The following is a 27,848-nucleotide window of genomic DNA, read 5'->3' as shown; positions in this document are numbered from 1 at the left end:
AATAAATTTTGTAACATGCAACAGAACTAAAGCTGCATGGCTTTTGGCACCAACCATACGTCCGTCCTGCTGTCCGTCCTTCTGTTCGTCCTTCTGTCCATCCTTCTATCCGTCCTTTTGTCCGTCCTTCTGTCTGACCGTCCTTCTGTCTGTCCGTCCGTCTGTTTTAGTTTGTTTTGCTGTAAAAATAGTATAAATCGTTTATATAGCGTAAAACAACAACAAGAACTTTCTTGAGTTCGGTGGCATTATTATTCAACTAATATCAGTCAGTTGAAAAGTAGTTTTTCTCTTTTTTTTCCTTCTACTATTTGCAAGTTTTTTTTGGTAGTTTTATTGTGTATTTGTTTTTAGTTTTATTTCTTATAGAACACTTCACATCCCTAAACAAAATAATGTAAATTTTTCAAAACAAAAAAACGTTATTTTTGAAAATAATTTAAATTTTCTTAGACTTTCTCAAAACAATATTAATTTCACCGCCTAAAAGTAGGCAATAGTAAAAAGTAATGTCCTGATAGTAAACGAAAATTCTGGAAATTTTGCAAACAAAACTATATTTTTAAAATTACTCTATATTTTCCTAGACTTTACCAAAACAATATTCATTTCACCGCCTAAAAGTAGGCAATATTAAAACGAAATGTCCTGATTGTAAGCCAAACTGAACTGATCCTTTACGCTTGATACCAAAAACTTCATCTTTTTTCAACAAATTTATCCATTTTTGTTAAATATTCTTCAATATTCATACTAACGCCTAAAAGTAGGCAATATAAAAAACAAATGTCCAGATTGTAAACGAAAATACTAAGCATAAGCTTTAGAAAAATAGAACTGAACTAGAACTGATCTTTACGCTTTAAACAATTACAAAATAACTCTCCCTTTTTTATAAACAATTTTACCCCTAAAAATATGCAATTTCTTTAAAAACGAAAAAAATATATCTTGAATTCTTTGAATTTACAAAAAAGTGACAAGCATTTCTTTACTAAATTCCTTAATTTTCTAAAAATTATAAGCGTGACTAAGAAAGCATAAAACGAAAAAATATAAAAAACTTATTTTTTAAAGCATATTTTCAGGGCACTACAAACGGCCAGTAACATATTAAGAGGGGTGTTAAACACCAAAAACAAAAAAAAAAAATCTACTCCAAATATATAGGAAAGCAAAAGGAAAAAGAAAAAGCTACAAACTTAACGCTTTGATAGGTTGTATCTTATAAATGAAATCTTCGTATAATATATATGAGAATGTCATTGCGTTATACTATATATGTCTGTGTATGTTTAAATAAGAATGTGTTACTGTTGTTGCTTGTTCATTTGTATTACATGACAGTTTTTTTTTCGTTTTTCTCTTATTTTCTTTTATTTATTTTCATGACATTGCGGATAATCTGACTTGAAAGTTATTTATTTCAGTTGTATTTGCGAATATACAAGAAACAAAAGCTTGAGAAACGAAATAAATATTTATATAATATTTTAAGATTTTTATGGAAACACATTATAGCAACAAAAAAAAAAAAAAAAAAGAGAAAAAAGAAAGAAAAAATAATATAATAAATATAACACATATTTAAGTAATTGCTTGAAGGGGGAATTTATGCTGCAGCTACGTGCTGTGGACTCATGATCTTGGATTTCGCATGAATTGTTAAGAGGGTAGAATATCAAGTAAGAAGTTGTTTGGTGGTGAAGCTATAAAATTAAATGATCATTTAAGGGAATTTGTCTGCAGATTTAAAGGAGCTGGAACTGGTTAGATTTTAGGGATTTGTATGCATTTATATTTCTATTACATAGGAAATATTCAAGATTATTGCCTACTTTTAGGGGTCTATATTAGTTAATGAATTAGTTAGTTAGTTAGTTAGTTGGTTAGTTAGTTAGTTAGTTAGTTAGTTAGTTAGTTAGTTAGTTAGTTAGTTAGTTAGTTAGTTAGTTAGTTAGTTAGTTAGTTAGTTAGTTAGTTAGTTAGTTAGTTAGTTAGTTAGTTAGTTAGTTAGTTAGTTAGTTAGTTAGTTAGTTAGTTAGTTAGTTAGTTAGTTAGTTAGTTAGTTAGTTAGTTAGTTAGTTAGTTAGTTAGTTAGTTAGTTAGTTAGTTAGTTAGTTAGTTAGTTAGTTAGTTAGTTAGTTAGTTAGTTAGTTAGTTAGTTAGTTAGTTAGTTAGTTAGTTAGTTAGTTAGTTAGTTAGTTAGTTAGTTAGTTAGTTAGTTAGTTAGTTAGTTAGTTAGTTAGTTAGTTAGTTAGTTAGTTAGTTAGTTAGTTAGTTAGTTAGTAGTTAGTTAGTTAGTTAGTTAGTTAGTTAGTTAGTTAGTTAGTTAGTTAGTTAGTTAGTTAGTTAGTTAGTTAGTTAGTTAGTTAGTTAGTTAGTTAGTTAGTTAGTTAGTTAGTTAGTTAGTTAGTTAGTTAGTTAGTTAGTTAGTTAGTATAGATAGATGTATACACTTTTTAATTTTTTCCCATAGAACTTATTTTCTACTTTTGGAGCTTTTAATTTCAATTCTTTCCTAAATTGACTTCCATATTTCCCCCTTTATCTTAATAAATATACCACTTTTGCCACCACAATTATAAAACTAACAAATAATTTTATTATTTTGTTAAATCAAGTAAAACAAAATAAACATACGTATTTTATGAGCAAAAATAAATAAACTTAAAAAAGCATTCAATTGCATATCACCCTGCTATCCAAAATTGTTGGCTTTTTTGTATTTCTTCTTTTAAACAATTTTACCAAAACATTTTTTGTTGTTATTTTAGTTTCATAATTATAGATACACTTTCATAAAAATCCCATAAACATGCAATGTTGCATGTGAACATCATGGTGAAAAAAAGGTACTACGAGTTTTTTTTGCAGGGGTGGACTAAAAACACATAAAAATTGGTCATAAAATATTTTTTTTGGAATAATAATAAAAAAAAACTACAATTATTTTTGTTGTTTTTTGAGAGTGAGTCAGTGAATTTGTTGTTGTTTGTGTTTGGATAATTAAAAAACGAACTTAATTCAGGCAAAATTGTATAGAAGAAGTATTAACAATGGTGGTACCTACCACCTCATGCCATTTATTTAAATGTATTAAATTAAAAGTTTCCATTCAACACTATGGGCCAAATAATAAATTACTTATTATTAAGAAAAAACTAAAATAAAACATGTAAGCGTGTAAGTACAGCTGGCGGAAATGGTTTAATGAATGCAAAACAGTTTTGGATTTTAACTGTTTTGTTTTGGGGTCAAGCAATTAGGCAAATTTTAGCTAGAGATTAAGGATAATGATTAGTTATTTTATAAAGAAATAAGAAATTGAGGATAAATAGTTTTCGAAATCAAAAGTCGTGGGTTCGATTGCCAGACCTTCAAACAAACTATCTATCTAACTAATTAACTAACCAACTAACCAACTAACGAACGAAGAACGAACGAACGAACGAACGAACGAACGAACGAACGAAAACGAACGAAACGAACGAACGAACGAACGAACGAACGAACGAAGAACGAAACGACGAACGAACGAACGAACGAACGAACGAACAACGAACGAACGACGAACGAACGAACGAACGAACGAACGAAAACGAACGAACGAACGAAACGAACGAGAACGAACGAACGAACGAACGAACGAAACGAACGAAACGAACGAACGAACGAACGAAAGAACGAACGAACGAACGAACGAACGAACGAACGAACGAACGAACGAACGAACGAACGAAACGAACGAACGAACGAACGAACAACGAACGAAACGAACGAACGAAACAAGAACGAACGAAAGAACGAACGAACGAACGACGACGAACGAACGAACTAACGAACGAACGAACGAACGAACGACGAACGAACGAACGAACGAACGAACGAACGAACGAACGAACGAACGAACGAACGAACGAACGAACGAACGAACGAACGAACGAACGAACGAACGAAGAACGAACGAACGACGAACGAACGAAAACGAAACGAACGAACGAACGAACGAACGAACGAACGAACGAACGAACGAAAACGAACGAACGAACTAACGAAAACGAACGAAGAACTAACGAACGAACGAACGAACTAACTAACTAAACGAACGAACTAACACGAACTAACTAAAACTAACGAACTAACTAACTAACTAAAGAAACGAACTAACGAAACTAACTAACGAACGAACGAATAACTAACTAACTAACTAACTAACTAACTAACTAACTAACTAACTAACTAAACTAACTAACTAACAACTAACTAACTAACTAAACTAAACTAACTAACTACTAACTAACTAACTAACTAACTAGCTAACTAACTAACTAACTAACTAACTAACTAACTAACTAACTAACTAACTAACTAACTTACTAACTAACTAACTAACTAAGGAAGAAAGAGCTGCATTAAGATTTAAATAACTTCTAAACTTTTGAAAAACGTATTCTTAAAATGTTGTATATTTTTGGGAGTTCAATAATTCATAAAAATGTTGTCTAATTAAGGAAAATATAAATTTTGCATTAAAAGAATTGTTCGAATTATACCAGCCATAAACAATTAAGGAATCAAGTTAAGAGAAAAAATATGATTTATTTTTCATAATAAAGCATTTAATTTAAATTGTACCTCGCTTCCGACATACTGTTAAAGTCATTCATTAATGAATAGCTGTTTTTCTGGGGGAACATATTGATCGATCCTCATGAGATTTGACGGATGGATCAACATATACATAAAATGTTTTTATTCTAAATTTCTGAGTGGGTCTTTGTATGATTTCACTTCAGTTGTGTGGACCAATTTTAATCATTTTCGATAGACTTCCTTCCAGGAACAATAGAAGATCATGTACATTTCATTGAATTATCTTAAAATTGCGATTTTGTTGTTTGATGGAACGACGGACAGATAAACTGATAGACAGACAGACAAAAAGACAGAAAGACGAACGGACATTGCCAAATAGAGCAAATTTCAAATATATAAGCTTCGTCCCTGGGAAAATAGAAGATCATGTACCAAATTTCAATGAATTGTCTTAAAAACTGCGACCTGTTGTTTGATGGAACGACTGATAGACGGACATACAGACTGATAGATAGTCAAGCAGACAGACAGACAAACAGACAAAAAGACGAACGGACATAGCTAAATCCAGCAAATTTGAAATTCATAGGCTTCGTCCCTGGAACAATAGAAGATCATGTACCAAATTTCATTGAATTGTCTTAAAAAATGTGACCTGTTAGTTGATGGAATGACGGATAGACGGACATAAAGACAGACAGACAGACTGATAGATAGACAAACAGACGGACGGATTTACAACTGAACAGGCTTATATAGAGTTAAAACAAAATATATGGTTTCTCAAATGAATGTTAAGAAAAATTGCTAGGAAATCTGATAATTGGTATACAAACATTTAAAAAGCTGCTTTTTCACATGATACTAAAAAGATATTAAATCATTTCAAAATTTCAGGATCATAAATGTTGGAACTCAAACCGTATTAGAACTCATTCATTTATGAAAAAATTTACATTTTAGTTTAATAAAATTAACAAGTTTTTATGAAAAATTTCTCTTCTATTCATTCAAAACTTTAAAGTTAATTTCATTTTTTTTCTGCTTAATAATTACTATTTAAATGACAATAAATACTGAAATCATTTTGTTTACTTGACAAATATATATTTTAATTAATAAAAATAAAAGTTTTTTAATAAAATTGAAATCCAACAGATAAAATGAAATGTGTATAAAATATATAAATATGTAGCAGAGTTTTGGGGGCTGTGAGAGGCAAACATTTTAATAAAACTATGCAAATTATTTTACAAATATTCATGGTTTAAATAGTTATGTTGAAAAAACATCTACATATTTAAAAAAAAACTGAAAATTATATAAAAAATTTAAATACAAAAAAATATTCACATACATATATGAATGAAATAGTAAAAAAATTTAAAAAACACTGCGAAGTGAAATGCAATTTCAATGTTGGTTTTCAGTTTTAAATTATACACATACGGTTGGGGAAAAAAAGTAAAACACATACATATATACATAGACTAACACTAGCACAGTGTAGAGTAAAATTAGATTTCATAGATTTTTGAAATTGTAGGTTTTTGATACAAATTAAGATCATTGTTTCAGCAAAGACATAAACCGCTTATCAAAACTATAGCATACTTTTAGGTCTGTTAGCAACAACAGATGCATTGCCTTATTTAAGGATCACATTGCTTTTAACGGTTTTTCAAACTCCCTCTGATTTAGCAGCCATTGCATATTCTTCATAAATATCATCTCATTCTCCTATAAGTATAAACAATTTAAAATACTTCCACTATTTCCCTTCAAAAAAGTACTAGAATGATGAGTTCCTGATAGTATTTCTATTTGTGTCTGTAGCTGTATATTTATTTATTATTTTTTTCGCGTTATTCTTTCACTCTCTGACTCGTTTCAGCGTTTTTTTAATGTTTTTCCCATTTTGTTTTTTGTAAATAAATGACTTTCCACACATTTAAATGCCATTATTCCAGTCATCTGTCAAACGTCTATATACATATATGATTGTACAAATATTCTAGTCTAGTGTATATCTGTATACGTCAGTTATACATATAGGATTTTTTTAATAAAGTTTAAATGCATATGTTTTGCTATATGTATACTATATGTTTATTTGTGTGTGCGTGTTTTTGATATTTTTTCAATTATTTTTATTTAATATATTATTTGTTTATTTAAAAATTTTTGCTTGTTTTTTCTTTAGGAAAACACAAAAAAAAAACAAAGCGAAAAAATGCTTTTTTAAAGGGGTGCGATTTTTATTTACATTGCGGCACAAGCTCTATACATATTTTACTATTCAGTTATTATTTAACCCTCTAAGGAGTTTTCTTTATAATTGATATAATTTCAATTAATAATTTCATAAATATACTTTTGAAGTATAATTTTAAGGTGGTGGAGTTAAGTGCTTGCTTATTTGAAATGTTTAAATCAAATGGAGAACGTATAAAGAAGTTTATTAAAGTATACTTAAGGATAATGTAAGAATAACTGAAATGTTAACTATAGGAGTACACCTAACTGCAGAACTGAACTAAAAACTGAACTAAAATCAAACTGAAATAGAACCTAAACTAGAACTGAACTAGAACTGAACTAGAACTGACTAGAACTGAACTAGAACTGAACCTAGAACTGAACGAGAACTGAACCTAGAACTGAACTAGAACTGAACTAGAACTTGAACTAGAACTGAACTTAGGAACTGAACTAGAACTGAACTAGAACTGAAACTAGAACTGAACTAGAACTGAACTAGAACTGAACTAGAACTGAACTAGAAACTGAACTAGAACTGAACTAGAACTGAACTAGAATTGAACTAGAACTGAACCTAGAACTGAACTAGAACTGAACTAGAACTGAACTAGAACTGAACTAGGAACTGACTAGAACTGAACTAGAACGGAACTAGAACTGAACTCGAAAATGAACTAGAAACTGAACTAGAACGAACTAGAACTGAAACTAGAACTGACCTAGACACTGAACTAGAACTGAACTAGAACTGAAACTAGAACCGTGAACTAGACACTGAAATAGAACTGATCTAGACTGAACTAGCACTGAACTAGAACTGAACTAGAACTGAATCTAGAAAATGAACTAGAACTGAACTAGAAACTGAACTAAACTGAACTAGAACTGAACTAGAAACTGAGCTAGAACTGAACTAGAACTGAACTAGAACTGAACTAGAACTGAACTAGAAACTGAACTAGAAACTGAACTAGAAACTGACTAGAACTGACTAGAACTGAACTAGACTGAAACTAGAACTGAACTAGAACTGAACTAGCACTGACCTAGAACTGACTAGAACTGAACTAGAACTAACCTAGACTGAACTAGAACTGAACTAGACTGAACTAGAACTGAACTAGAACTGAACTAGAACTGAAACTAGAACTGAACTAGAATTGAACTAGAACTGAACTAGAACTGAACTAGAACTGAACTAGAACTGACTAGAACTGAACTAGAACTGAACTAGAACTGAACTAGAACTGAACTGAGAACTGAACTAGAACTGAACTAGAACTGAACTAGAACTGAACTAGAACTGAACTAGAACTGAACTAGAACTGAACTAGAACTGAACTAGAACTGAACTAGAACTGAACTAGAACTGAACTAGAACTGAACTAGAACTGAACTAGAACTGGACTAGAACTGAACTAGAACTGAACTAGAACTGAACTGAACTAGAACTGAACTAGAACTGAACTAGAACTGAACTAGAACTGAACTAGAACTGAACGAGAACTGAACTAGAACTGAACTAGAACTGAACTAGAACTGAACTAGAACTGAACTAGAACTGAACTAGAACTGAACTAGAACTGAACTAGAACTGAACTAGAACTGAACTAGAACTGAACTAGAACTGAACTAGAACTGAACTAGAACTGAACTAGAACTGAACTAGAACTGAACTAGAACTGAACTAGAACTGAACTAGAACTGAACTAGAACTGAACTAGAACTGAACTAGAACTGAACTAGAACTGAACTAGAACTGAACTAGAACTGAACTAGAACTGAACTAGAACTGAACTAAAACTGAACTAGAACTGAACTAAAACTAAACTAGAACTGAACTAGAGCTGAACTAGAACTGAACTAGAACTGAACTAGAACTGAACTAGAACTGAACTAGAACTGAACTAGAACTGAACTAGAACTGAACTAGAACTGAACTAGAACTGAACTAGAACTGAACTAGAACTGAACTAGAACTGAACTAGAACTGAACTAGAATTGAACTAGAACTGAACTAGAACTCAATTAGAACTAGGAACATAGCATACTTTTAGGTTTGTGTAACCAAGTTAGCAGTCGATATCGATCATTGTTTAGCCAGGGTTTGCAACCTCTTCTGACTTAAAGCTTAGCATAAGTTAAGGCTTGCTATTAGAGGAGACTTAGGAAGAAGCTTGAAATTGCGGAAAATTTTTTTAGAAAAATTTTCCCAAGCTGTAATTTATGGTTTGTGTGTTTAAAGGGTTAATTTGTTTTTACTTATATTAAGTCATGGAAAAAAGCTTTTAAGCTATAATAACACAAATTGATAACACTTTCGCCCAAAAATAGACAACAACGAATACACATCAAACAAATGCACAAAAAAGAAACTAAAAAAAAGTTACGTGATTGATTTAAAGAAATGTCAAAAATAAATGTGAATATATAAATAAAATATTCCACAATATTTGAAAACATAGTAACAAATGTATAGAAGAAATTTAAATCAATTAATTTATATTTTAATAAAAACCTAAGTATCAGTAAAACAAAATTAATCCTTAATTATAATCTTACTTTTCGTTAAAGTAATACACTTTGATTAGTAGATTTACATTTAGCCCTATATTTTTTGTTTAAGTATGTGTTAATATTATCCTATAATTAAGTTAATTTCTATCTTGATAAAATTGTTAATAGTCACGCTTATTTGAAAAAGGAAAACTTAAACAACATAATAATGATAATATTAGGCTGAAATTGATTATGTATTTAAAAATAAAACCACAATTACAAGGCTTTTTTCTTGTTTTCGATTTAATAATTTTATTAAATTCTAAACAAAATCTATTTACAAATAAATTTAGGCATTTTTACCCAAAAACTTTCTTTCTTAACACAAAAAACGCTCCTGCCTTAGCTGCTTTAATATAAGAGGACATAAAAAGTAATTAGCATATTTTTAGGGGTTCATTTTAATATTATGACTACTGGAGTGTGGTATAAATTAAATTGTTTACGTCATTTATTAAGTAAACACTATTATTAAGGTAAATTTTATTTTATATTATTTTTATTGTTTTTAGCTTCCGCATGTTGAAGTCATTAGGGGTTGGGGTTGATTAAGTAAGTCACCTGGAGTTTTATTTTTCATTTTGTTTGTTTTCACAATACCCGGTAAATCAATGAACAGTATAGATTTTCAACACGCTTAACAAATAAAAGCTGTTAATGACTTTTGTATTTTCAAGGGAATCAATAAATTGTAATCTATAAAAGGAAATTTAGATTAGCAGAGTTTACGGACTACGATTTGAACAAATATTTTTATATTTTCGAAATATTATTAATATATAAAATGTATTCCTATAATTCCCATTCTTTTTAACTAGCATTTTGGGTATAAACTTTATTCGTCTTTTGCCCTAGTCATCTTAACTGTTATAGTAATTTAAATCATGAATTTTTTAAGTCAATAAACTACTAAAACTGACTTTTACACATCAAAGAAAATATTTACAATCTCATAGGTCTGAAATCACAAAAATAGAAAGTCATTCAATGCTCTAGTCATGCTCTAGTCAAGTCTATGCTGTATTCATGGACATAATTACTCACTAAATGAATGTTTATTGAGAGCATTATCAGACAAGTCATTGTCATAAGCAAAACTAATTGCTAAAGTTAATGATGGAAAACCAAAAAATCTTGTTTTATTTGGGAAAACCAACAGAAACCAGGAGGAGAGAAAAGAAGAAGAACTAGTTTAGTTCTAGTTCAGTTGTAGTTCAGTTGTAGTTCAGCTGTAGTTCAGCTGTAGTTCAGTTGTAGTTCAGTTGTAGTTCAGCTGTAGTTCAGCTGTAGTTCAGTTGTAGTTCAGTTGTAGTTAAGTTGTAGTCCTGTTCTAGTTCCGTTCTAGTTCCGTTCTAGTTGCGTTCTAGTTCTGTTCTAGTTCCGTTCTAGTTCTGTTCTAGTTCTGTTCTAGTTCTGTTCTAGTTCTGTTCTAGTTCAGTTGTAGTTCAGTTGTAGTTCAGCTGTAGTTCAGCTGTAGTCATTGTCATAAGCAAAACTAATTGCTAAAGTTAATGATGGAAAACCAAAAAATCTTGTTTTATTTGGGAAAACCAACAGAAACCAGGAGGAGAGAAAAGAAGAAGAACTAGTTTAGTTCTAGTTCAGTTGTAGTTCAGTTGTAGTTCAGCTGTAGTTCAGCTGTAGTTCAGTTGTAGTTCAGTTGTAGTTCAGCTGTAGTTCAGCTGTAGTTCAGTTGTAGTTCAGTTGTAGTTAAGTTGTAGTCCTGTTCTAGTTCCGTTCTAGTTCCGTTCTAGTTGCGTTCTAGTTCTGTTCTAGTTCCGTTCTAGTTCTGTTCTAGTTCTGTTCTAGTTCTGTTCTAGTTCTGTTCTAGTTCTGTTCTAGTTCAGTTGTAGTTCAGTTGTAGTTCAGCTGTAGTTCAGCTGTAGTTCAGTTGTAGTTCAGTTGTAGTTCAGCTGTAGTTCAGCTGTAGTTCAGTTGTAGTTCAGTTGTAGTTAAGTTGTAGTCCTGTTCTAGTTCCGTTCTAGTTCCGTTCTAGTTGCGTTCTAGTTCTGTTCTAGTTCTGTTCTAGTTCTGTTCTAGTTCTGTTCTAGTTCTGTTCTAGTGTCTGTTCTAGTTCTGTTCTAGTTCTGTTCTAGTTCTGTTCTAGTTCTGTTCTAGTTCTGTTCTAGTTCTGTTCTAGTTCTGTTCTAGTTCTGTTCTAGTTCTGTTCTAGTTCTGTTCTAGTTCTGTTCTAGTTCTGTTCTAGTTCTGTTTCTAGTTCTGTTCTAGTTCTGTTCTAGTTCTGTTCTAGTTCTGTTCTAGTTCTGTTCTAAGTTCTGTTCTAGTTCTGTTCTAGTTCTGTTCTAGTTCTGTTCTAGTTCTGTTCTAGTTCTGTTCTAGTTCTGTTCTAGTTCTGTTCTAGTTCTGTTCTAGTTCTGTTCTAGTTCTGTTCTAGTTCTGTTCTAGTTTCTGTTCTAGTTCTGTTCTAGTTCTGTTCTAGTTCTGTTCTAGTTCTTGTTCTAGTTCTGTTCTAGTTCTGTTCTAGTTCTGTTCTAGTTCTGTTCTAGTTCTGTTCTAGTTCTGTTCTAGTTCTGTTCTAGTTCTGTTCTAGTTCTGTTCTAGTTCTGTTCTAGTTCTGTTCTAGTTCTGTTCTAGTTCTGTTCTAGTTCTGTTCTAGTTCTGTTCTAGTTCTGTTCTAGTTCTGTTCTAGTTCTGTTCTAGTTCTGTTCTAGTTCTGTTCTAGTTCTGTTCTAGTTCTGTTCTAGTTCTGTTCTAGTTCTGTTCTAGTTCTGTTCTAGTTCTGTTCTAGTTCTGTTCTAGTTCTGTTCTAGTTCTGTTCTAGTTCTGTTCTAGTTCTGTTCTAGTTCTGTTCTAGTTCTGTTCTAGTTTTGTTCCAGTTCTGTTCTAGTTCTGCTCTAGTTCTGTTCTAGTTCTGTTCTAGTTCTGTTCTAGTTCTGTTCTAGTTCTGTTCTAGTTCTGTTCTAGTTCTGTTCTAGTTCTGTTCTAGTTCTGTTCTAGTTCTGTTCTAGTTCTGTTCTAGTTCTGTTCTAGTTCTAGTTCTGTTCTAGTTCAGTTCTAGTTCAGTGCTAGTACGGTTCTGTTCTGTTCTAGTTCATTTCTAGTTCTGTTCTAGTTTTATTCTGTTCTAGTTCAAGTTCTTGACAAGTCGGTTCTAGTTCAGTTCTAAATCTAATTCAGTTCTAGTTCAATTCAGATCTTCTGTCTCTGCTGTTTAATTTTTTATCACCTTTATTTTGACACAAAGTTATAAAATTCTAAAAATTCTCATACAATTCTTTATGGCACCATAAAATTTGTAGCCGGCTTTTAGGTGTTTTGTTTATTATAATAACATAACCTGTAATAGATAAAAATATTTTAAAACCTTCAAAATATCTTGTGTTTTACCACTAAGAATATTCAATAATGGCATCATTTAAAAACTCTAAAAATTCAAAATATCATTCATTGGTTTATTAAACAAAAAAAAAAAAAAAAAATAATAATAAAATATTGTTTTGTTTTTTATTTGTATTTTTATGAAGAAATAAAACTGCATACATTTTGTATTAAACGTTTATTATTATTTCGTATTCATAAATGTCAATAATTTTGTGTGTGCGTGTGACCTATGCTGGCGCTATAATGGTCCCCTATAAAGGAAAAACTCCTTAAAGTATGCCATTAAATTTGTTTGGGAAAAAGGGAACGAAAAAAATTATATAGAAAATAACTAAGTAGGAAAAAATAATAATAAAATGGTATAAAAATCGATATCGTTGGCATTTTATGAATTTGTATAGAAGGCATTTTTTTCTATAAATTCATTTTCATTTTAATTTTTTTAGATTTTTTATATTTTTTTTTTTTCGCTGGTATAAGTCACGCGAACCTAAATACCATTAACATTTGCTTACGCCTCAATAGCAGTAGTAGTACTAGTACATAGTAGAAGAGAGAGAAAAAAATAAAATAAAGGAAAGTCATCAGCAAACATTGCTTTAGTTGCTGTGGTAGTATGAGTATTTGGTTTAAATGTTTGTTGGGTTGTTTGAGTAAGTGTTGGCATTAATGTGTGTGTGTGTTTGTATATGAAGCGTGTTAAAAACATTAAAGTGAAATTTCCAAATTACAGGGGTGGGGGTGGGGGTATATTGTGTTGTGTTGTTAACACATATAGCAGCAATAGAATTCACTAAACTGGGTGCAGTAGTTAAAAGTAATCAATGTCCTCCTTTTTTTGCCTCTATTTGCCACCAACAACAACAGCAGTAATAATAGCAGAAACAACAAAAAAAGCAGCAGATAACATAAAACTGATAAAGAAAATGACATGAACATAAAAATATATTTATACTCGTTTATATTTCTATTTTTTTTTTCTAGTATTTTTCAAATTACACTCATATATACTAATACTTAGATATTTTTAAACGCACACACACACACACTCTTTTGGTATAAATGACAAAGTATTTCAGTTTATGAACATTTAGACACGTAAAGAACACAATAAAATTGGAAAAAGACAGAAAGAAAAAGTACTTTTTAACACAAATAATAGAAAAAACAAAATACCATAAAAAATAAAAGAGTACTTCAATATTGTACTTGTGTTAGAATGTAGTTACCACTAGCACGTTAATGTTGTTTTGTTCACAAATATAAATTTTATTTATATTTTTGTGTTTTTTTTTTTTAATAATTTTATTACTTATGAGGAGTGTAGTAACATCAAATAAAAGCTGTTTAATAAAACTGTATAATGATGTTAAAGGAAACCGAGAAAAATGTGACTGCGCAAAAAAACTGTTGCATAATTAAAGGAGTTATTAAAGGGAAATTAAAAAAGTATATAATTTGGCGCCAAAAAGTAATGATTTTGATACTAAAAATTAAATATTAATGTAGAAATATAAAAATAACTTCAAAAAAGGAAAAGCCATTAAAATTGTTGAGTTGTACTTTCAGAATGAGCGAAAAAAAAATTAACTTCAGTTTTTGTTCTAGAACTGAACTATAATTGAATTAGAACATAACTAGAACAGAACTAGAACTGAACTAGAACTGAACTAGAACTGAACTAGAACTGAACTAGAACTGAACTAGAACTGAACTAGAACTGAACTAAAACTGAACTAGAACTGAACTAGAACTGAACTAGAACTGAACTAGAACTGAACTACAACTGAACTAGAACTGAACTAGAACTGAACTTGAACTAGAACTAGAACTGAACTAGAACTGAACTAGAACTAAACTAGAACTGAACTAGAACAGAACTAGAACAGAACTAGAACAGAACTAGAACAGAACTAGAACAGAACTAGAACAGAAGTAGAACAGAAGTAGAACTGAACTGGAACTGAACTAGAACTGAACTAGAACTGAACTAGAACTGAACTAGAACTGAACTAGAACTGAACGAGAACTGAACTAGAACTGAACTAGAACTGAACTAGAACTGAACTAGAACTGAACTAGAACTGAACTAGAACTGAACTAGAACTGAACTAGAACTGAACTAGAACTGAACTAGAACTGAACTAGAACTGAACTAGAACTGAACTAGAACTGAACTAGAACTGAACTAGAACTGAACTAGAACTGAACTAGAACTGAACTAGAACTGAACTAGAACTGAACGAGAACTGAACTAGAACTGAACTAGAACTGAACTAGAACTGAACTAGAACTGAACTAGAACTGAACTAGAACTGAGAACTGAACTAGAACTGAACTAGAACTGAACTAGAACTGAACTAGAACTGAACTAGAACTAAACTAGAACTGAACTAGAACAGAGCATGAACTTATTTCGCATTCAAATGCTTCCACAACCATAAGTCTCACCTACATACATACATATGTATATGTATTGTTTTTGTCTGTAGTTATGTGATTAAATGTATTTCATTTAAAAATTTTCCAAATTATTACCATTATTTAAGCGATAAATTAAGTCTCTAATTAGTTGTCTATTTTTTTTAATAAATCACAAATAAAAATTTAACCAACAGTTTAAATAGTTTTTATTTGTTTTATTTAGTTTCTATATGTGTGTTTGTGTTGTTGTTATTTTTATTTAACAATTTTCCTGATTAATTTGTGCGCTTGATTTAAAACCACTTTATTTAATTAAAACAAAAACAACTACAACAAATATATTTGAACATATAAAATAAACAAACGAATGAACAAACATTAGAAGTGATTTCTTTTTTTTATTTTGTCTATAAATCTGGCAACACTATGAGCGAGTGAACGTGTTTTTTAGCTGCGATCAACTAAATTTTCTTATTGTGAAAATCAATTTTATTAATATATAAAAGCAAAAAATGAAACTTTTAAATTATTAAATAAATCTCAATTCAAATAACTTTATATAAAATTTAAAGAAACTAAAATAATTTTGTACATAATACTAAAACTGTGTGTGCTGTATATAAAGACAAGTGCATAATAGTATACATACAAAATAACAACAGTTAATTTATGTATTTTATTACTGTCTCATCTGAAGTCACTTAACTAAGCATAATAAGGAACACCACTTTCTTTTATACGCTATTCTACAAATATGGCGCCGGCTGCTAAATGTGGAGTCTGCTCAAAAAATGTTACACGATCTGATTCTGGTGTTGAGTGTGAGTCCTGTAAAGTCTGGTTTCATACTATATGTGTAAATGTCTCAGATGAGTTATATGCACTATTAGGAAACAACAACAACATAAGCTTTAATTGTACTCATTGCATTGCCAATCCTAATGCCAGCGGGGATGATTCCATAATGCGTAAATATATTGATGAATTGGATAAAAAAATTATTGCCAACTTTAGTACTTTTACTGCTGAAATGCGGAATGAACAACAATGCTTAAAGGACTTAATTGAATCCTCAATCCATGATATACGTTCTGATCTATCGACATCTCTTAATGAATTTCGAACCAGTTTAAAACAATGCAACGAAAGTATAAAAAATGTTGAGGCTAATACTAAGGAGCGTATAACAGTTCTTGAAGCAGAAAATAATAAACTCCAACGTAGAATTAATCGTCCCGATATAATCATTTCTGGATTGCCCTCTGGCATTGATGACTTGCTTGTGCCTGTTTTGGCAATTTGTAAACATTATAAAGTTGCTGCAGATGTCAAGGACATTAACCATTGCTTATATATACAGCAGGGTAAATCTTTGCTAGTTAAATTCAATAATGTTCATTTACGGGATATGATTATGAAGTCGTATTTTAAAACACCAAAACTTCAGTTAAGGGATGTTATCGGCACTGATATAGATGCGAGAGTTTATCTTAATGATAATTTAACTTCTGCTTCCATCAGGCTACAAATATTATGCCGTTCTTTACGTAAAGAAAAAAAGATAACTTGGTTTAGAATTTTAAATAGAGATGTACCCTTAGCTAAAATTAAGTTTCCCGATGGTACTGAAAAGGAGATGGACTTTTTTACATGTTCTAAATTGTGATGACAATATATAATGGTTTATTTATGGTTGATTTTTGAATTGTTTAATATTCTGTAAAGCTAAATTTTTTTCTTAAGAAAATATGTTTCATAGATCTCTGGTTTACAATTGATTATAAATATTAGAACATATGATTACAATTTTGATTAATTATGAATTGAATTTAATGCAACTCGATTAATGCTATGAATTTATTTGCTTTATATTACTCTATACTATGTATATATTTGGTTGAAAGCGCTAAAATTTTTTATATTTTTTTAATAATTATGTTTAAATTGTTATTTAGTATATATTTCACTACTCTTACTTCCTTACGACTCCTACATACAGTTTCTTTGACATCATATGACTTCTAGGATAAATTTAGGCCCTATTATCAGCAGAGGCAATATTGAATGTATTTTTTCTAATGATTCAAATAATTTAAAAATTGGACACATCAATGCTCAGAGCCTCTGTCCTTCACTAAGATCTTGCAAACTTGATGAATTGTCCTTGCTTTTAGAAAATTCTCCTCTAGATATACTTTGCATTACTGAGAGTTGGCTCGATACTACTATACATGACCAGGCCATAAATATTCCAGGATATACGGTATGTAGGAGCGATCGACCTTATGGTTATAGAGGTGGTGGTGTGGCTATCTTTATCAGGGATAATTTAAATTTCAAGCCTACTTATAGTTGCACTGAGTATTTCACATGTGAAGGTCTCTTAGTTGAGATTTATTTTGATACGATCACAATATTAATAGGTGTTATTTACCTTCCCAGAGGAAATTTAATGTTATTTGATCAGTTTTTTGGTGATTTTTTTGTTCGACATGATAACATCATTTTAGTTGGTGATTTTAACATTGACCTTTTTAATTCATCTAAGTCTGAAGAGATCCACTTGCTTTGTTCTAGATATGGTCTTAATTGTTTGCATAATTCTCTTCCTACACATTTTGATTCTTATCATCAATCAACTTCCCTTATTGATTACTTCCTTGTTAGTCAAAATTTGTCTGTTAACACATCTAATCAGTTTCAGTTACCGTTCATTTCTCATCACTCTTTGATATGTGCTTCCTTTTTTGTTCCTGTTACTACTTTATGTAATACGACCTACTTTAGGGATTATAAAAATGCAAATATTGCTGCTATTGAGGAACATTTACTTCAAGTAGACTTTACACAATTATACCTAACTAATGATACCAATGAACAACTTGACTTTTTTAACTCCCTTTTTAGTGAACTGTTAAGTTATGTTCCCTTAAGGGAAACTTTGCTTCCGAGAAGATACAAAAAATTAAAATTCTCTAATGAGATTAATTATTTGAGATCATTAAGGAACATAGCTTTAAAGAATTATTTTAGTGATAGGAGCGACTATAGGTGGAATATTTATAAAAGACTTCGTAATAGGACAAAGGCGGAAATTAGAAAATTTAAGGAAAATTATGGTACACGAATTTTTAATCTGAATAACACAAGGCAGATGTGGAACGTTTTGCATAATGCTGGTGCTTTAAATGGCCCCACTATTCATCCAGATATTGATGTTAACTGCATTAATGAACACTTTATCTCTAATCAATTAAATGTTAATGATGATGAACCTGAATTTTCACAGTTTTCTAATAATATTAATGACTTTAGCTTTTCTAATATAACAGAAATTGACTTGTACAATGCTCTATTTAAAATAAAGTCTACCTCAGTAGGAACAGATGGTATATCTATAACATTTTTAAAAATTATTTTTCCTTATATAAGCAAGTATCTTTTATATTTTATTAATAATATTTTTACTTCGTCTAAATACCCCAGAGCCTGGAAGATTTCTAAGATCATTCCTATTCCTAAAAACAGTAGTCAACCTGCAATTGATAACATGAGACCAATTAGTATTTTGCCATCGTTATCTAAAGTTGTTGAAAATTTAATTAAGGATCAAATTACAAAATTGATTGATGACAAAAAATTACTCAATGAATGTCAATATGGTTTTCGTCATGGCCGTTGTACAAATTTTCTTCTAACTGATTTAACTGAATCAATTAGAGAATTTTCTAATGCGGGTAAGGTCAGTGTTTTAGTATCAGTTGATCTGTCTAAAGCATTTGATCAAGTTAGACACACTTTGTTGATTCATAAACTAGGAACTAGATATAATTTTTCAAAATCTGCTTGTCGATTAATTTGGTCTTATCTTTGTGATCGTAGGCAATTTGTTTCTGTTAATGGCTCATCTTCCGACCTAAAATTTGTAAAATCAGGCGTTCCCCAGGGTTCTGTAATTGGCCCTATTCTATTTACATTATTCCTAAATGATTTGTTTGAATCAATAAGTTACAGTAATTGTAAACCATTTGCTTTTGCTGATGATATACAAATTTTATGGTCTGGTGAGAGACAATTTGCTGATACTTTACAAGCCACTATAAACTATGATTTGTCCAATCTGGATGATTGGATGACAACAAACTGCCTACATATCAACCCAGATAAGACCAAAGCTCTAGTATTTAGGCCGAGCAGAACAGATTTGTTCGACTTCGCTTTTAGGATTTGTGGCTCTAATGTTCAAATTGTCAGTTCTTTACGGTGCCTTGGTGTTATAATTGATGATAGGTTAACTTTTGGACCACATGTTGATAATATATGCTATAGAGTCTGTCTGACTTTACGTGGTTTATATCACCTAAATCTGTTTCTACCTTTACATGTTAAAAAGTCAGTTGCACATTCATTACTTATGTCACATGTTAATTATTGTATTGAGGTTTATTCACGTTGTAACATGACTACTAAAAAAAGAATTAAATTTATTGTGCATAAAATTATTAGATTTGTATATGGACTTAGGGTAAGAGCTCATATTTCCTCACACTTGAAAAATTTTTTGAATCTTGATTTTGATGATTATCTTAAATTTCGCTTGTTAATATACCTATATAAAATCATTAAACTTCAAATACCCCAGTATATTGTACAAAAAATATTATTTACAAGATCTATTCGGAATCCACAAATTATTATATCTGCTATACATAATTCAATATATGAACAATCATTTGTTGTACAATCTGCTCGTATTTGGAATTTATTACCCAGGAATTTAAGATCTTTTACATTATCAGTAATGACCTTCAAGCTAAGAATTCTTGATCTGTTTCAATCCAATAATTTTGGCTGATAATTAGGGTACATTGTTTATCTTATTTTTATATTTTATATAAATATGTATTTGTAGGGGTTGTTAGGAGGAGTGGATGTTCTCATAGATAATAAGAATACTTGTAATATAATTTTTATTGGCCAAGTGGCTACATGTATTACATTTGAATAAATAAAAATAAATAAATAAATAGTTACAAATATTTATACATATAGAAGTATTTATATACAAACAAAGTTTATTTATTTATTTTGTTGCTTTTTTTGTTAAAGTATTTGTAAATAGTTGCTTTATAACAGGTATTTTAAATACACATACATATGTACATGTGTATGTATAACGACAACAGCAACAACAAAAAAATTGTAGTATAATTCTCACTTTTTCCGAATTAATTTCCGTTATTGCAAACCAATTGAAAATCCAATTTTCAATAAAGTCGTAAACTGTATATAAAAATGGTAGAAAATATCTATGTATATGTATTATTTACACATATACAAACATATGTATGTTTGTGCGTGTCTATGTGTGAAAAAGTATTAAATGTTTAAAGTAACATTGTACTATAAAATACGCATTGCAGAAGGCTTAACGTTAAAAACCCAACAGCAAAATCCCAAATAAAAATACTACAAAAACATTCACTACTCCTACTTTTAAACCCTACGCCCCATACCTTATACCTCAAAAACACCCCCTATTACCAACACACAACACAACAACAAAAATGTTAAAAAATAAGCAACATACTAACAGTTTCACACACCTACATAATGTAAGCCTATATGTAGGCAACACAAAATTTAACCAACAGCCAGAGGAATATTGAACGCCGAGCAAAAGCAAAAAATATCAACAACAAGAAATAAGACAATTAAATAAATACCTACATAAGTATGTCGTAGTATATTGATTTGGTTAAGAGTGAATGAGTGTGTGTGTGTATATGTACTTTACTTTAATATGACTACGTGATACACGTACGTACACACTCGTGAGAATATACAGCAATATACAAACATATAAAAGATTTGAGAGGTATGATATGGCGTGAGTATTGTAGTAAATATGTAGTGTGTATAAACACATTTGAATATTAAAGCATATAAAATGTCTACCTACATACAAACATACGTACTTACATCCATTTAAGTACTATTCATATAATAAACAAACATACCGTTACTGTCAACACACATTTACACGTACGTATGAGGATTAAGGAGGCTCTATATAAAGGGTTTAATATAATATCTCCAAAAATTCAACAGAAATAGAACATAATAGAACTAGAACAGAACTGGAAAAGAACAGAACTAAAACAAACCTAGAACAGAACTAGAACAGAACTAGAGCAGAACTAGAGCAGAACTAGAACAGAACTAGAACAGAACTAGAACAGAACTAGAACAGAACTAGAACAGAACTAGAACAGAAATAGAACAGAAATAGAACAGAACTAGAACAGAACTAGAACAGAACTAGAACAGAACTAGAACAGAACTAGAACAGAACTAGAACAGAACTAGAACAGAACTAGAACGGAACTAGAACAGAACTAGAACAAAACTAGAACAGAACTAGAACAGAACTAGAACAGAACTAGAACAGAACTAGAACAGAACTAGAACAGAACTAGAACAGAACTAGAACAGAACTAGAACAGAACTAGAACAGAACTAGAACAGAACTAGAACAGAACTAGAACAGAACTAGAACAGAACTAGAACAGAACTAGAACAGAACTAGAACAGAACTAGAACAGAACTAGAACAGAACTAGAACAGAACTAGAACAGAACTAGAACAGAACTAGAACAGAACTAGAACAGAACTAGAACAGAACTAGAACAGAACTAGAACAGAACTAGAACAGAACTAGAACAGAACTAGAACAGAACTAGAACAGAACTAGAACAGAACTAGAACAGAACTAGAACAGAACTAGAACAGAACTAGAACAGAACTAGAACAGAACAGAACAGAACTAGAACAGAACAGTACTAGAACTAGAACAGAACTAGAACAGAACTAGAACAGAACTAGAACAGAATTAGAACAGAACTAGAACAGAACTAGAACAGAACTAGAACAGAACTAGAACAGAACTAGAACAGAACTAGAACAGAACTAGAACAGAACTAGAACAGAACTAGAACAGAACTAGAACAGAACTAGAACAGAACTAGAACAGAACTAGAACAGAACTAGAACAGAACTAGAACAGAAATAGAACAGAACTAGAACAGAACTAGAACAGAACTAGAACACAACTAGAACAGAACTAGAACAGAACTAGAACAGAACTAGAACAGAACTAGAACAGAACTAGAACAAAACTAGAACAGAACTAGAACAGAACTAGAACAGAACTAGAACAGAACTAGAACAGAACTAGAACAGAACTAGAACAGAACTAGAACAGAACTAGAACAGAACTAGAACAGAACTAGAACAGAACTAGAACAGAACTGGAACAGAACTAGAACAGAACTAGAACAGAACTAGAACAGAACTAGAACAGAACTAGAACAGAACTAGAACAGAACTAGAACAGAACTAGAACAGAACTAGAACAGAACTAGAACAGAACTACAACAGAACTACAACAGAACTAGAACAGAACTAGAACAGAACTAGAACAGAACTAGAACAGAACTAGAACAGAACTAGAACAGAACTAGAACAGAACTAGAACAGAACTAGAACAGAACTAGAACAGAACTAGAACAGAACTAGAACAGAACTAGAACAGAACTAGAACAGAACTAGAACAGAATTAGAACAGAACTACAACAGAACTACAACAGAACAGAACTAGAACAGAAATTAAACTGACTTCACCCTAATATACATTAACTCACTTCCTTTTCCTCTCCACTCACAAAAAACAACACGTGTTTGGGAAAGAAATGCCCAATGGGAATTAAATGAATCGTAGAGCTAAGAGGAGGAGAGCTTTTATGAGTCATGTTATATATTTAGCGGAAATGATCATCTAAAAGCTTTCACTTAAAGAAAATTTAATTCTTCTAATATCGTATCTACTATATAGATGGACATCTTTAATTGTGAAGATATTTTACTGAGTCCACTGTTCCATCCCGGTACTCAAATTTACCTATACAAGCAACCTTCATACTAAATACTACAATTACTTTGAAATAAAAAAAATGTTGTACCTAACAATTACAAATTATTCGTGTAGCCATCATGGCAACGTGATGATAACATTGAAATTAATCCAATTTCCTAACATGTAAATTATAAATCCATAAATCATACAAGTATGATTAGTTGTATAATGAGTTACAGAAATATAATTTAAATTTTTAATTTTTCAACTGGATTTTGCACAGAAACATTTGCAAGCAACAAAAACTGACCTTCAGTTTAAACATTTTTCCAAAGGGGCTCTTTAACGCCCCACTGACTGACTGAATGACTCAGAAAGTGTGGTTGTGAGTGTGTGTATAAACGAGTAAAGCCAAATGTATTAATATGGGTATTACAATCATTTTTGTTGCATGTATGAATTTACAAGTAAACCCTGCAGTTTAGGGGGTATATACCGAACTAATGGTAATCTCTGCTGTTGAAAAAGCATCCAGGACTCCTTTTAAAACTAATGATACTAGTATACATTAGTATATATGTATGTATGAATGTATTACTTGGTGTGGTGTGGTTTGGTGCTACTAAATGCATTTGCTTTTTTGCTATACATAGAGAAATTTACACACATTCATAATATTTTGCCAGCAATTCTTTTTGGCGCCAGACAGCTCGACGTTGAATTTAAATTACAGACTAACAAATGCACTCACACACACACATACTGACCACTACTGTTGGCAAACACAGTTAGTCACATAGATACATGCATACACATGCAATTATTTGTTTATTTGTATATGTATTAATATACATATGTATATACTAAAATGCCGACTAGCTACCGTCACGTTATTTTAATTCATTCTACGTTAAAATTTTAAATCATTGAAAATATAAACAACAAACAAATTCATCTACATGCACCTTGCCACAGTAGAGGAGTTTAAAGAGGTGGCATGGCTTTTATGGGTAAGGGGAGTGTGTAGTAAATTTAAATGTTTGTTTGTTGCATTTGCTGTCATTGCTGGCGATGTTGCTGGTACTGCTGTTGGTGGTGGTGGTGGCGTATTTCAAACAAATAACCAAAACGTATGAATATGTTGCAAAAAGGATGGGTTGCAATAACAACAAAAATACCTTCAGGTTATTTTCACATAATACCTGAGGTTTTTAGTTATTTTTGCCTCAATGTTTTTTTCTTTTTGGAATTTTACATTTAAAAAGGAAATGATGAAATGTATGTGATTTGCAAATATGTATTAAGATGCAGCATATTTTTAAAGTTTTAAAGCTACTTTTCTAGAGTAAAACAGCAGGATGAGAAGAGAAACTAGAACAGAACTAGAACAGAACTAGAACAGAACTAGAACAGAACTAGAACAGAACTAGAACAGAACTAGAACAGAATTAGAACAGAATTAGAACAGAACGAGAACAGAACTAGAACAGAACTAGAACAGAACTAGAACAGAACTAGAACAGAACTAGAACAGAACTAGAACAGAACTAGAACAGAATTAGAACAGAACGAGAACAGAACTAGAACAGAACTAGAACAGAACTAGAACAGAACTAGAACAGAACTAGAACAGAACTAGAACAGAACTAGAACACAACTAGAACACAACTAGAACACAACTAGAACACAACTAGAACAGAACTAGAACAGAACTAGAACAGAACTAGAACAGAACTAGAACAGAACTAGAACAGAACTAGAACAGAACTAGAACAGAACTAGAACAGAACTAGAACAGAACTAGAACAGAACTAGAACAGAACTAGAACAGAACTAGAACAGAACTAGAACAGAACTAGAACAGAACTAGAACAGAACTAGAACAGAACTAGAACAGAACTAGAACAGAACTAGAACAGAACTAGAACAGAACTAGAACAGAATTAGAACAGAACTAGAACAGAACCAGAACAGACTAGAACAGAACTAGAACAGAACTAGAACAGAACTAGAACAGAACTAGAACAGAACTAGAACAGAACTAGAACAGAACTAGAACAGAACACTAGAACAGAACTAGAACAGAACTAGAACAGAACTAGAACAGAACTAGAACAGAACTAGAACAGAACTAGAACAGAACTAGAACAGAACTAGAACAGAACTAGAACAGACCTAGAACAGAACTAGAACAGAACTAGAACAGAACTAGAACAGAACTAGAACAGAACTAGAACAGAACTAGAACAGAACTAGAACAGAACTAGAACAGAACAGAACAGAACTAGAACAGAACTAGAACAGAACTAGAACAGAACTGGAACAGAACTAGAACAGAACTAGAACAGAACTAGAACAGAACTAGAACAGAACTAGAACAGAACTAGAACAGAACTAGAACAGAACTAGAACAGAACTAGAACAGAACTAGAACAGAACTAGAACAGAACTAGAACAGAACTAGAACAGAATTAGAACAGAACTAGAACAGAACCAGAACAGAACTAGAACACAACTAGAACAGAACTAGAACAGAACTAGAACAGAACTAGAACAGAACTAGAACAGAACTAGAACAGAACTAGAACAGAACTAGAACAGAACTAGAACACAACTAGAACACAACTAGAACACAACTAGAACAGAACTAGAACAGAACTAGAACAGAACTAGAACAGAACTAGAACAGAACTAGAACAGACCTAGAACAGAACTAGAACAGGACTAGAACAGAACTAGAACAGAACTAGAACAGAACTAGAACAGAACTAGAACAGAACTAGAACAGAACTAGAACAGAACTAGAACAGAACTAGAACAGAACTAGAACAGAACTAGAACAGAACTAGAACAGAACTAGAACAGAACTAGAACAGAACTAGAACAGAACTAGAACAGAACTAGAACAGAACTAGAACAGAACTAGAACAGAACTAGAACTGAACTAGAACTGAACTAGAACTGAACTAGAACTGAACTAGAACTGAACTAGAACTGAACTAGAACTGAACTAGAACTGAACTAGAACAGAACTAGAACTGAACTAGAACAGAACTAAAACAGAACTAGAACTGAACTAAAACAGAACTAGAACTGAACTAGAACTGAACTAGAAGAGAACTAAAACTGAACTGGAACTGAACTAAAACTGAACTGGAACTGAAACTAGAGTGTTCTGATTTTTTGAAAAATTTGTCCACTCTCTTAAATTTGCAACCCCCTATTTTGTTCTTATGAAACTTTTCCCGGTACTATAGCTTTCTGTGCGTGGTTCTGACTATTGGTTACTTATTTGTTAAACTAATGGCATGGTATGGTTATAAATGGACATAGAAACCAAAACAGCAACTAAAATCTACTCTAAAATCCCTTTAATTTAAATGTTTTTTATAACAGAAAACACGGAACTAAAAAACTCCGCGAAATGAATTGAAAAAAAGTTTAAGTTTTTAATTGGTGGATTTAAATTGTCAAGAAACAAGAAAAAAAAAATCGAAAATGAAAAAAACATGTTTATGCACTTAACCATGAGGGAAAAAAGACAAAAGTTTGAAAATGAAAATTAAATGAAAATGATAAAGAAGGGCTAGTAATTGAGCGGGGGAATGAAGTCTGAAAATTTGCCGATAAATTTAAAGAGTTTAGTTAAAAATTTTGTTTAAATTCTTAACCTATTTCCATTTAAAAATTGTCAAATATTTTCTCAAATAATTTCTTATAAGATAAAATCTAAAATGAAATGAAATTGCAAATATAGACAGACCACAAATAGTAAAAATAGAAAAAAACTAAGAAAACAAATCATTTGATATAAGATTTATTTTTTTTTACTGTTTGCCTTCTTGTCACTAAAAATTGCTGCCAAAGTACTTTATTCTTAACATTTTCACTACAAAAACATCCCCTTCATACTCTTTCCTAACAAATAAATAATTTTCTTTTTATAGAAAAATAAAAAATATATAAAATAAAATACGTTAAATCGTTATTGTTGAGTATGATGTTTATAGGAATGTTTATTTGTATGGAACGAATAAACGAAAGAAAAAAAATTCAATATTTTTCTCAAACAAATACAAACAAACAGATTTTTCTATATATTTTGTATTACATTTTCTAACTTATACATAGAAAAAAAATTAAATATTTGAAATATGTATAAAAAAACCTTAAAATAAACCGAAGAAATCAATATTGTTACCAACAAATATTTGTAACAATGAACAACAATAACAACAAAAAGAACAATAGTTTAGTAGCAAGACAACAGTGGTGGCCAGAGAAATGATAACGGATATAAGTTGTATTTCCTTAATAAATTAAAAAGGAAATTACAATAAATTTATAGAAAAGAGTGAGAAAGAGTAAAAGAAAATTGCAAATAAATAAGAGAAAAATTTTACAATGAAAGTTTGGGAAAATATCAAAATAAACATTTTTTCAATATAATTTTCTTATATGAACTGCAAGTTGTTTGATAGTATCATTAGAACCACGCCCCCATTTTCGTACATACGGTCCTCGAACAGTACCAAATTGTTACCAATATTCAAAGGATATTTGCTTTATACTTACAGCCGAATACATTTGAATGAAATACTTCAATAAAAATTAAATTATTATATTCGAATTACCTGCAAAGAAAAGAAAATAAATTTTAAATTAATATTTAAAAAAATTACAGAATTTTAAAAAAAGTAAAAATTTACTGAATAAATAAGAACTCATGAACAGAACTAAAAAATAA

General features: G+C 30.8%; 1 protein-coding gene across 15 annotated transcripts in view; it reads right to left on the bottom strand.

Annotated features, from left to right (window-relative positions):
- LOC119607745 (GATA zinc finger domain-containing protein 14) overlaps positions 1–27,848 on the bottom strand; it is a 158,847-nt gene that overhangs the window by 49,792 nt on the left and 81,207 nt on the right. The window contains exon 2 of one of the 15 annotated variants that reach the window (XM_037961840.1): positions 27,677–27,735. The exons of the other annotated variants lie outside the window; for them this stretch is intronic. Coding sequence (XP_037817768.1) covers positions 27,677–27,688 — 12 coding nt within the window. The 5' untranslated portion in view covers positions 27,689–27,735. The remainder of the gene's footprint in view (positions 1–27,676; positions 27,736–27,848) is intronic. 15 annotated transcript variants of the gene reach the window in all.

Source organism: Lucilia sericata, unplaced genomic scaffold (assembly GCF_015586225.1).
Source record: "Lucilia sericata isolate MDLA Ls3-8-SP2 unplaced genomic scaffold, ASM1558622v1 Contig000743F_arrow, whole genome shotgun sequence".
Taxonomy (NCBI): domain Eukaryota; kingdom Metazoa; phylum Arthropoda; class Insecta; order Diptera; family Calliphoridae; genus Lucilia; species Lucilia sericata.
The sequence above is the reverse complement of the archived record's forward strand: the minus strand, read 5'-3'. Positions and strand labels throughout refer to the sequence as shown.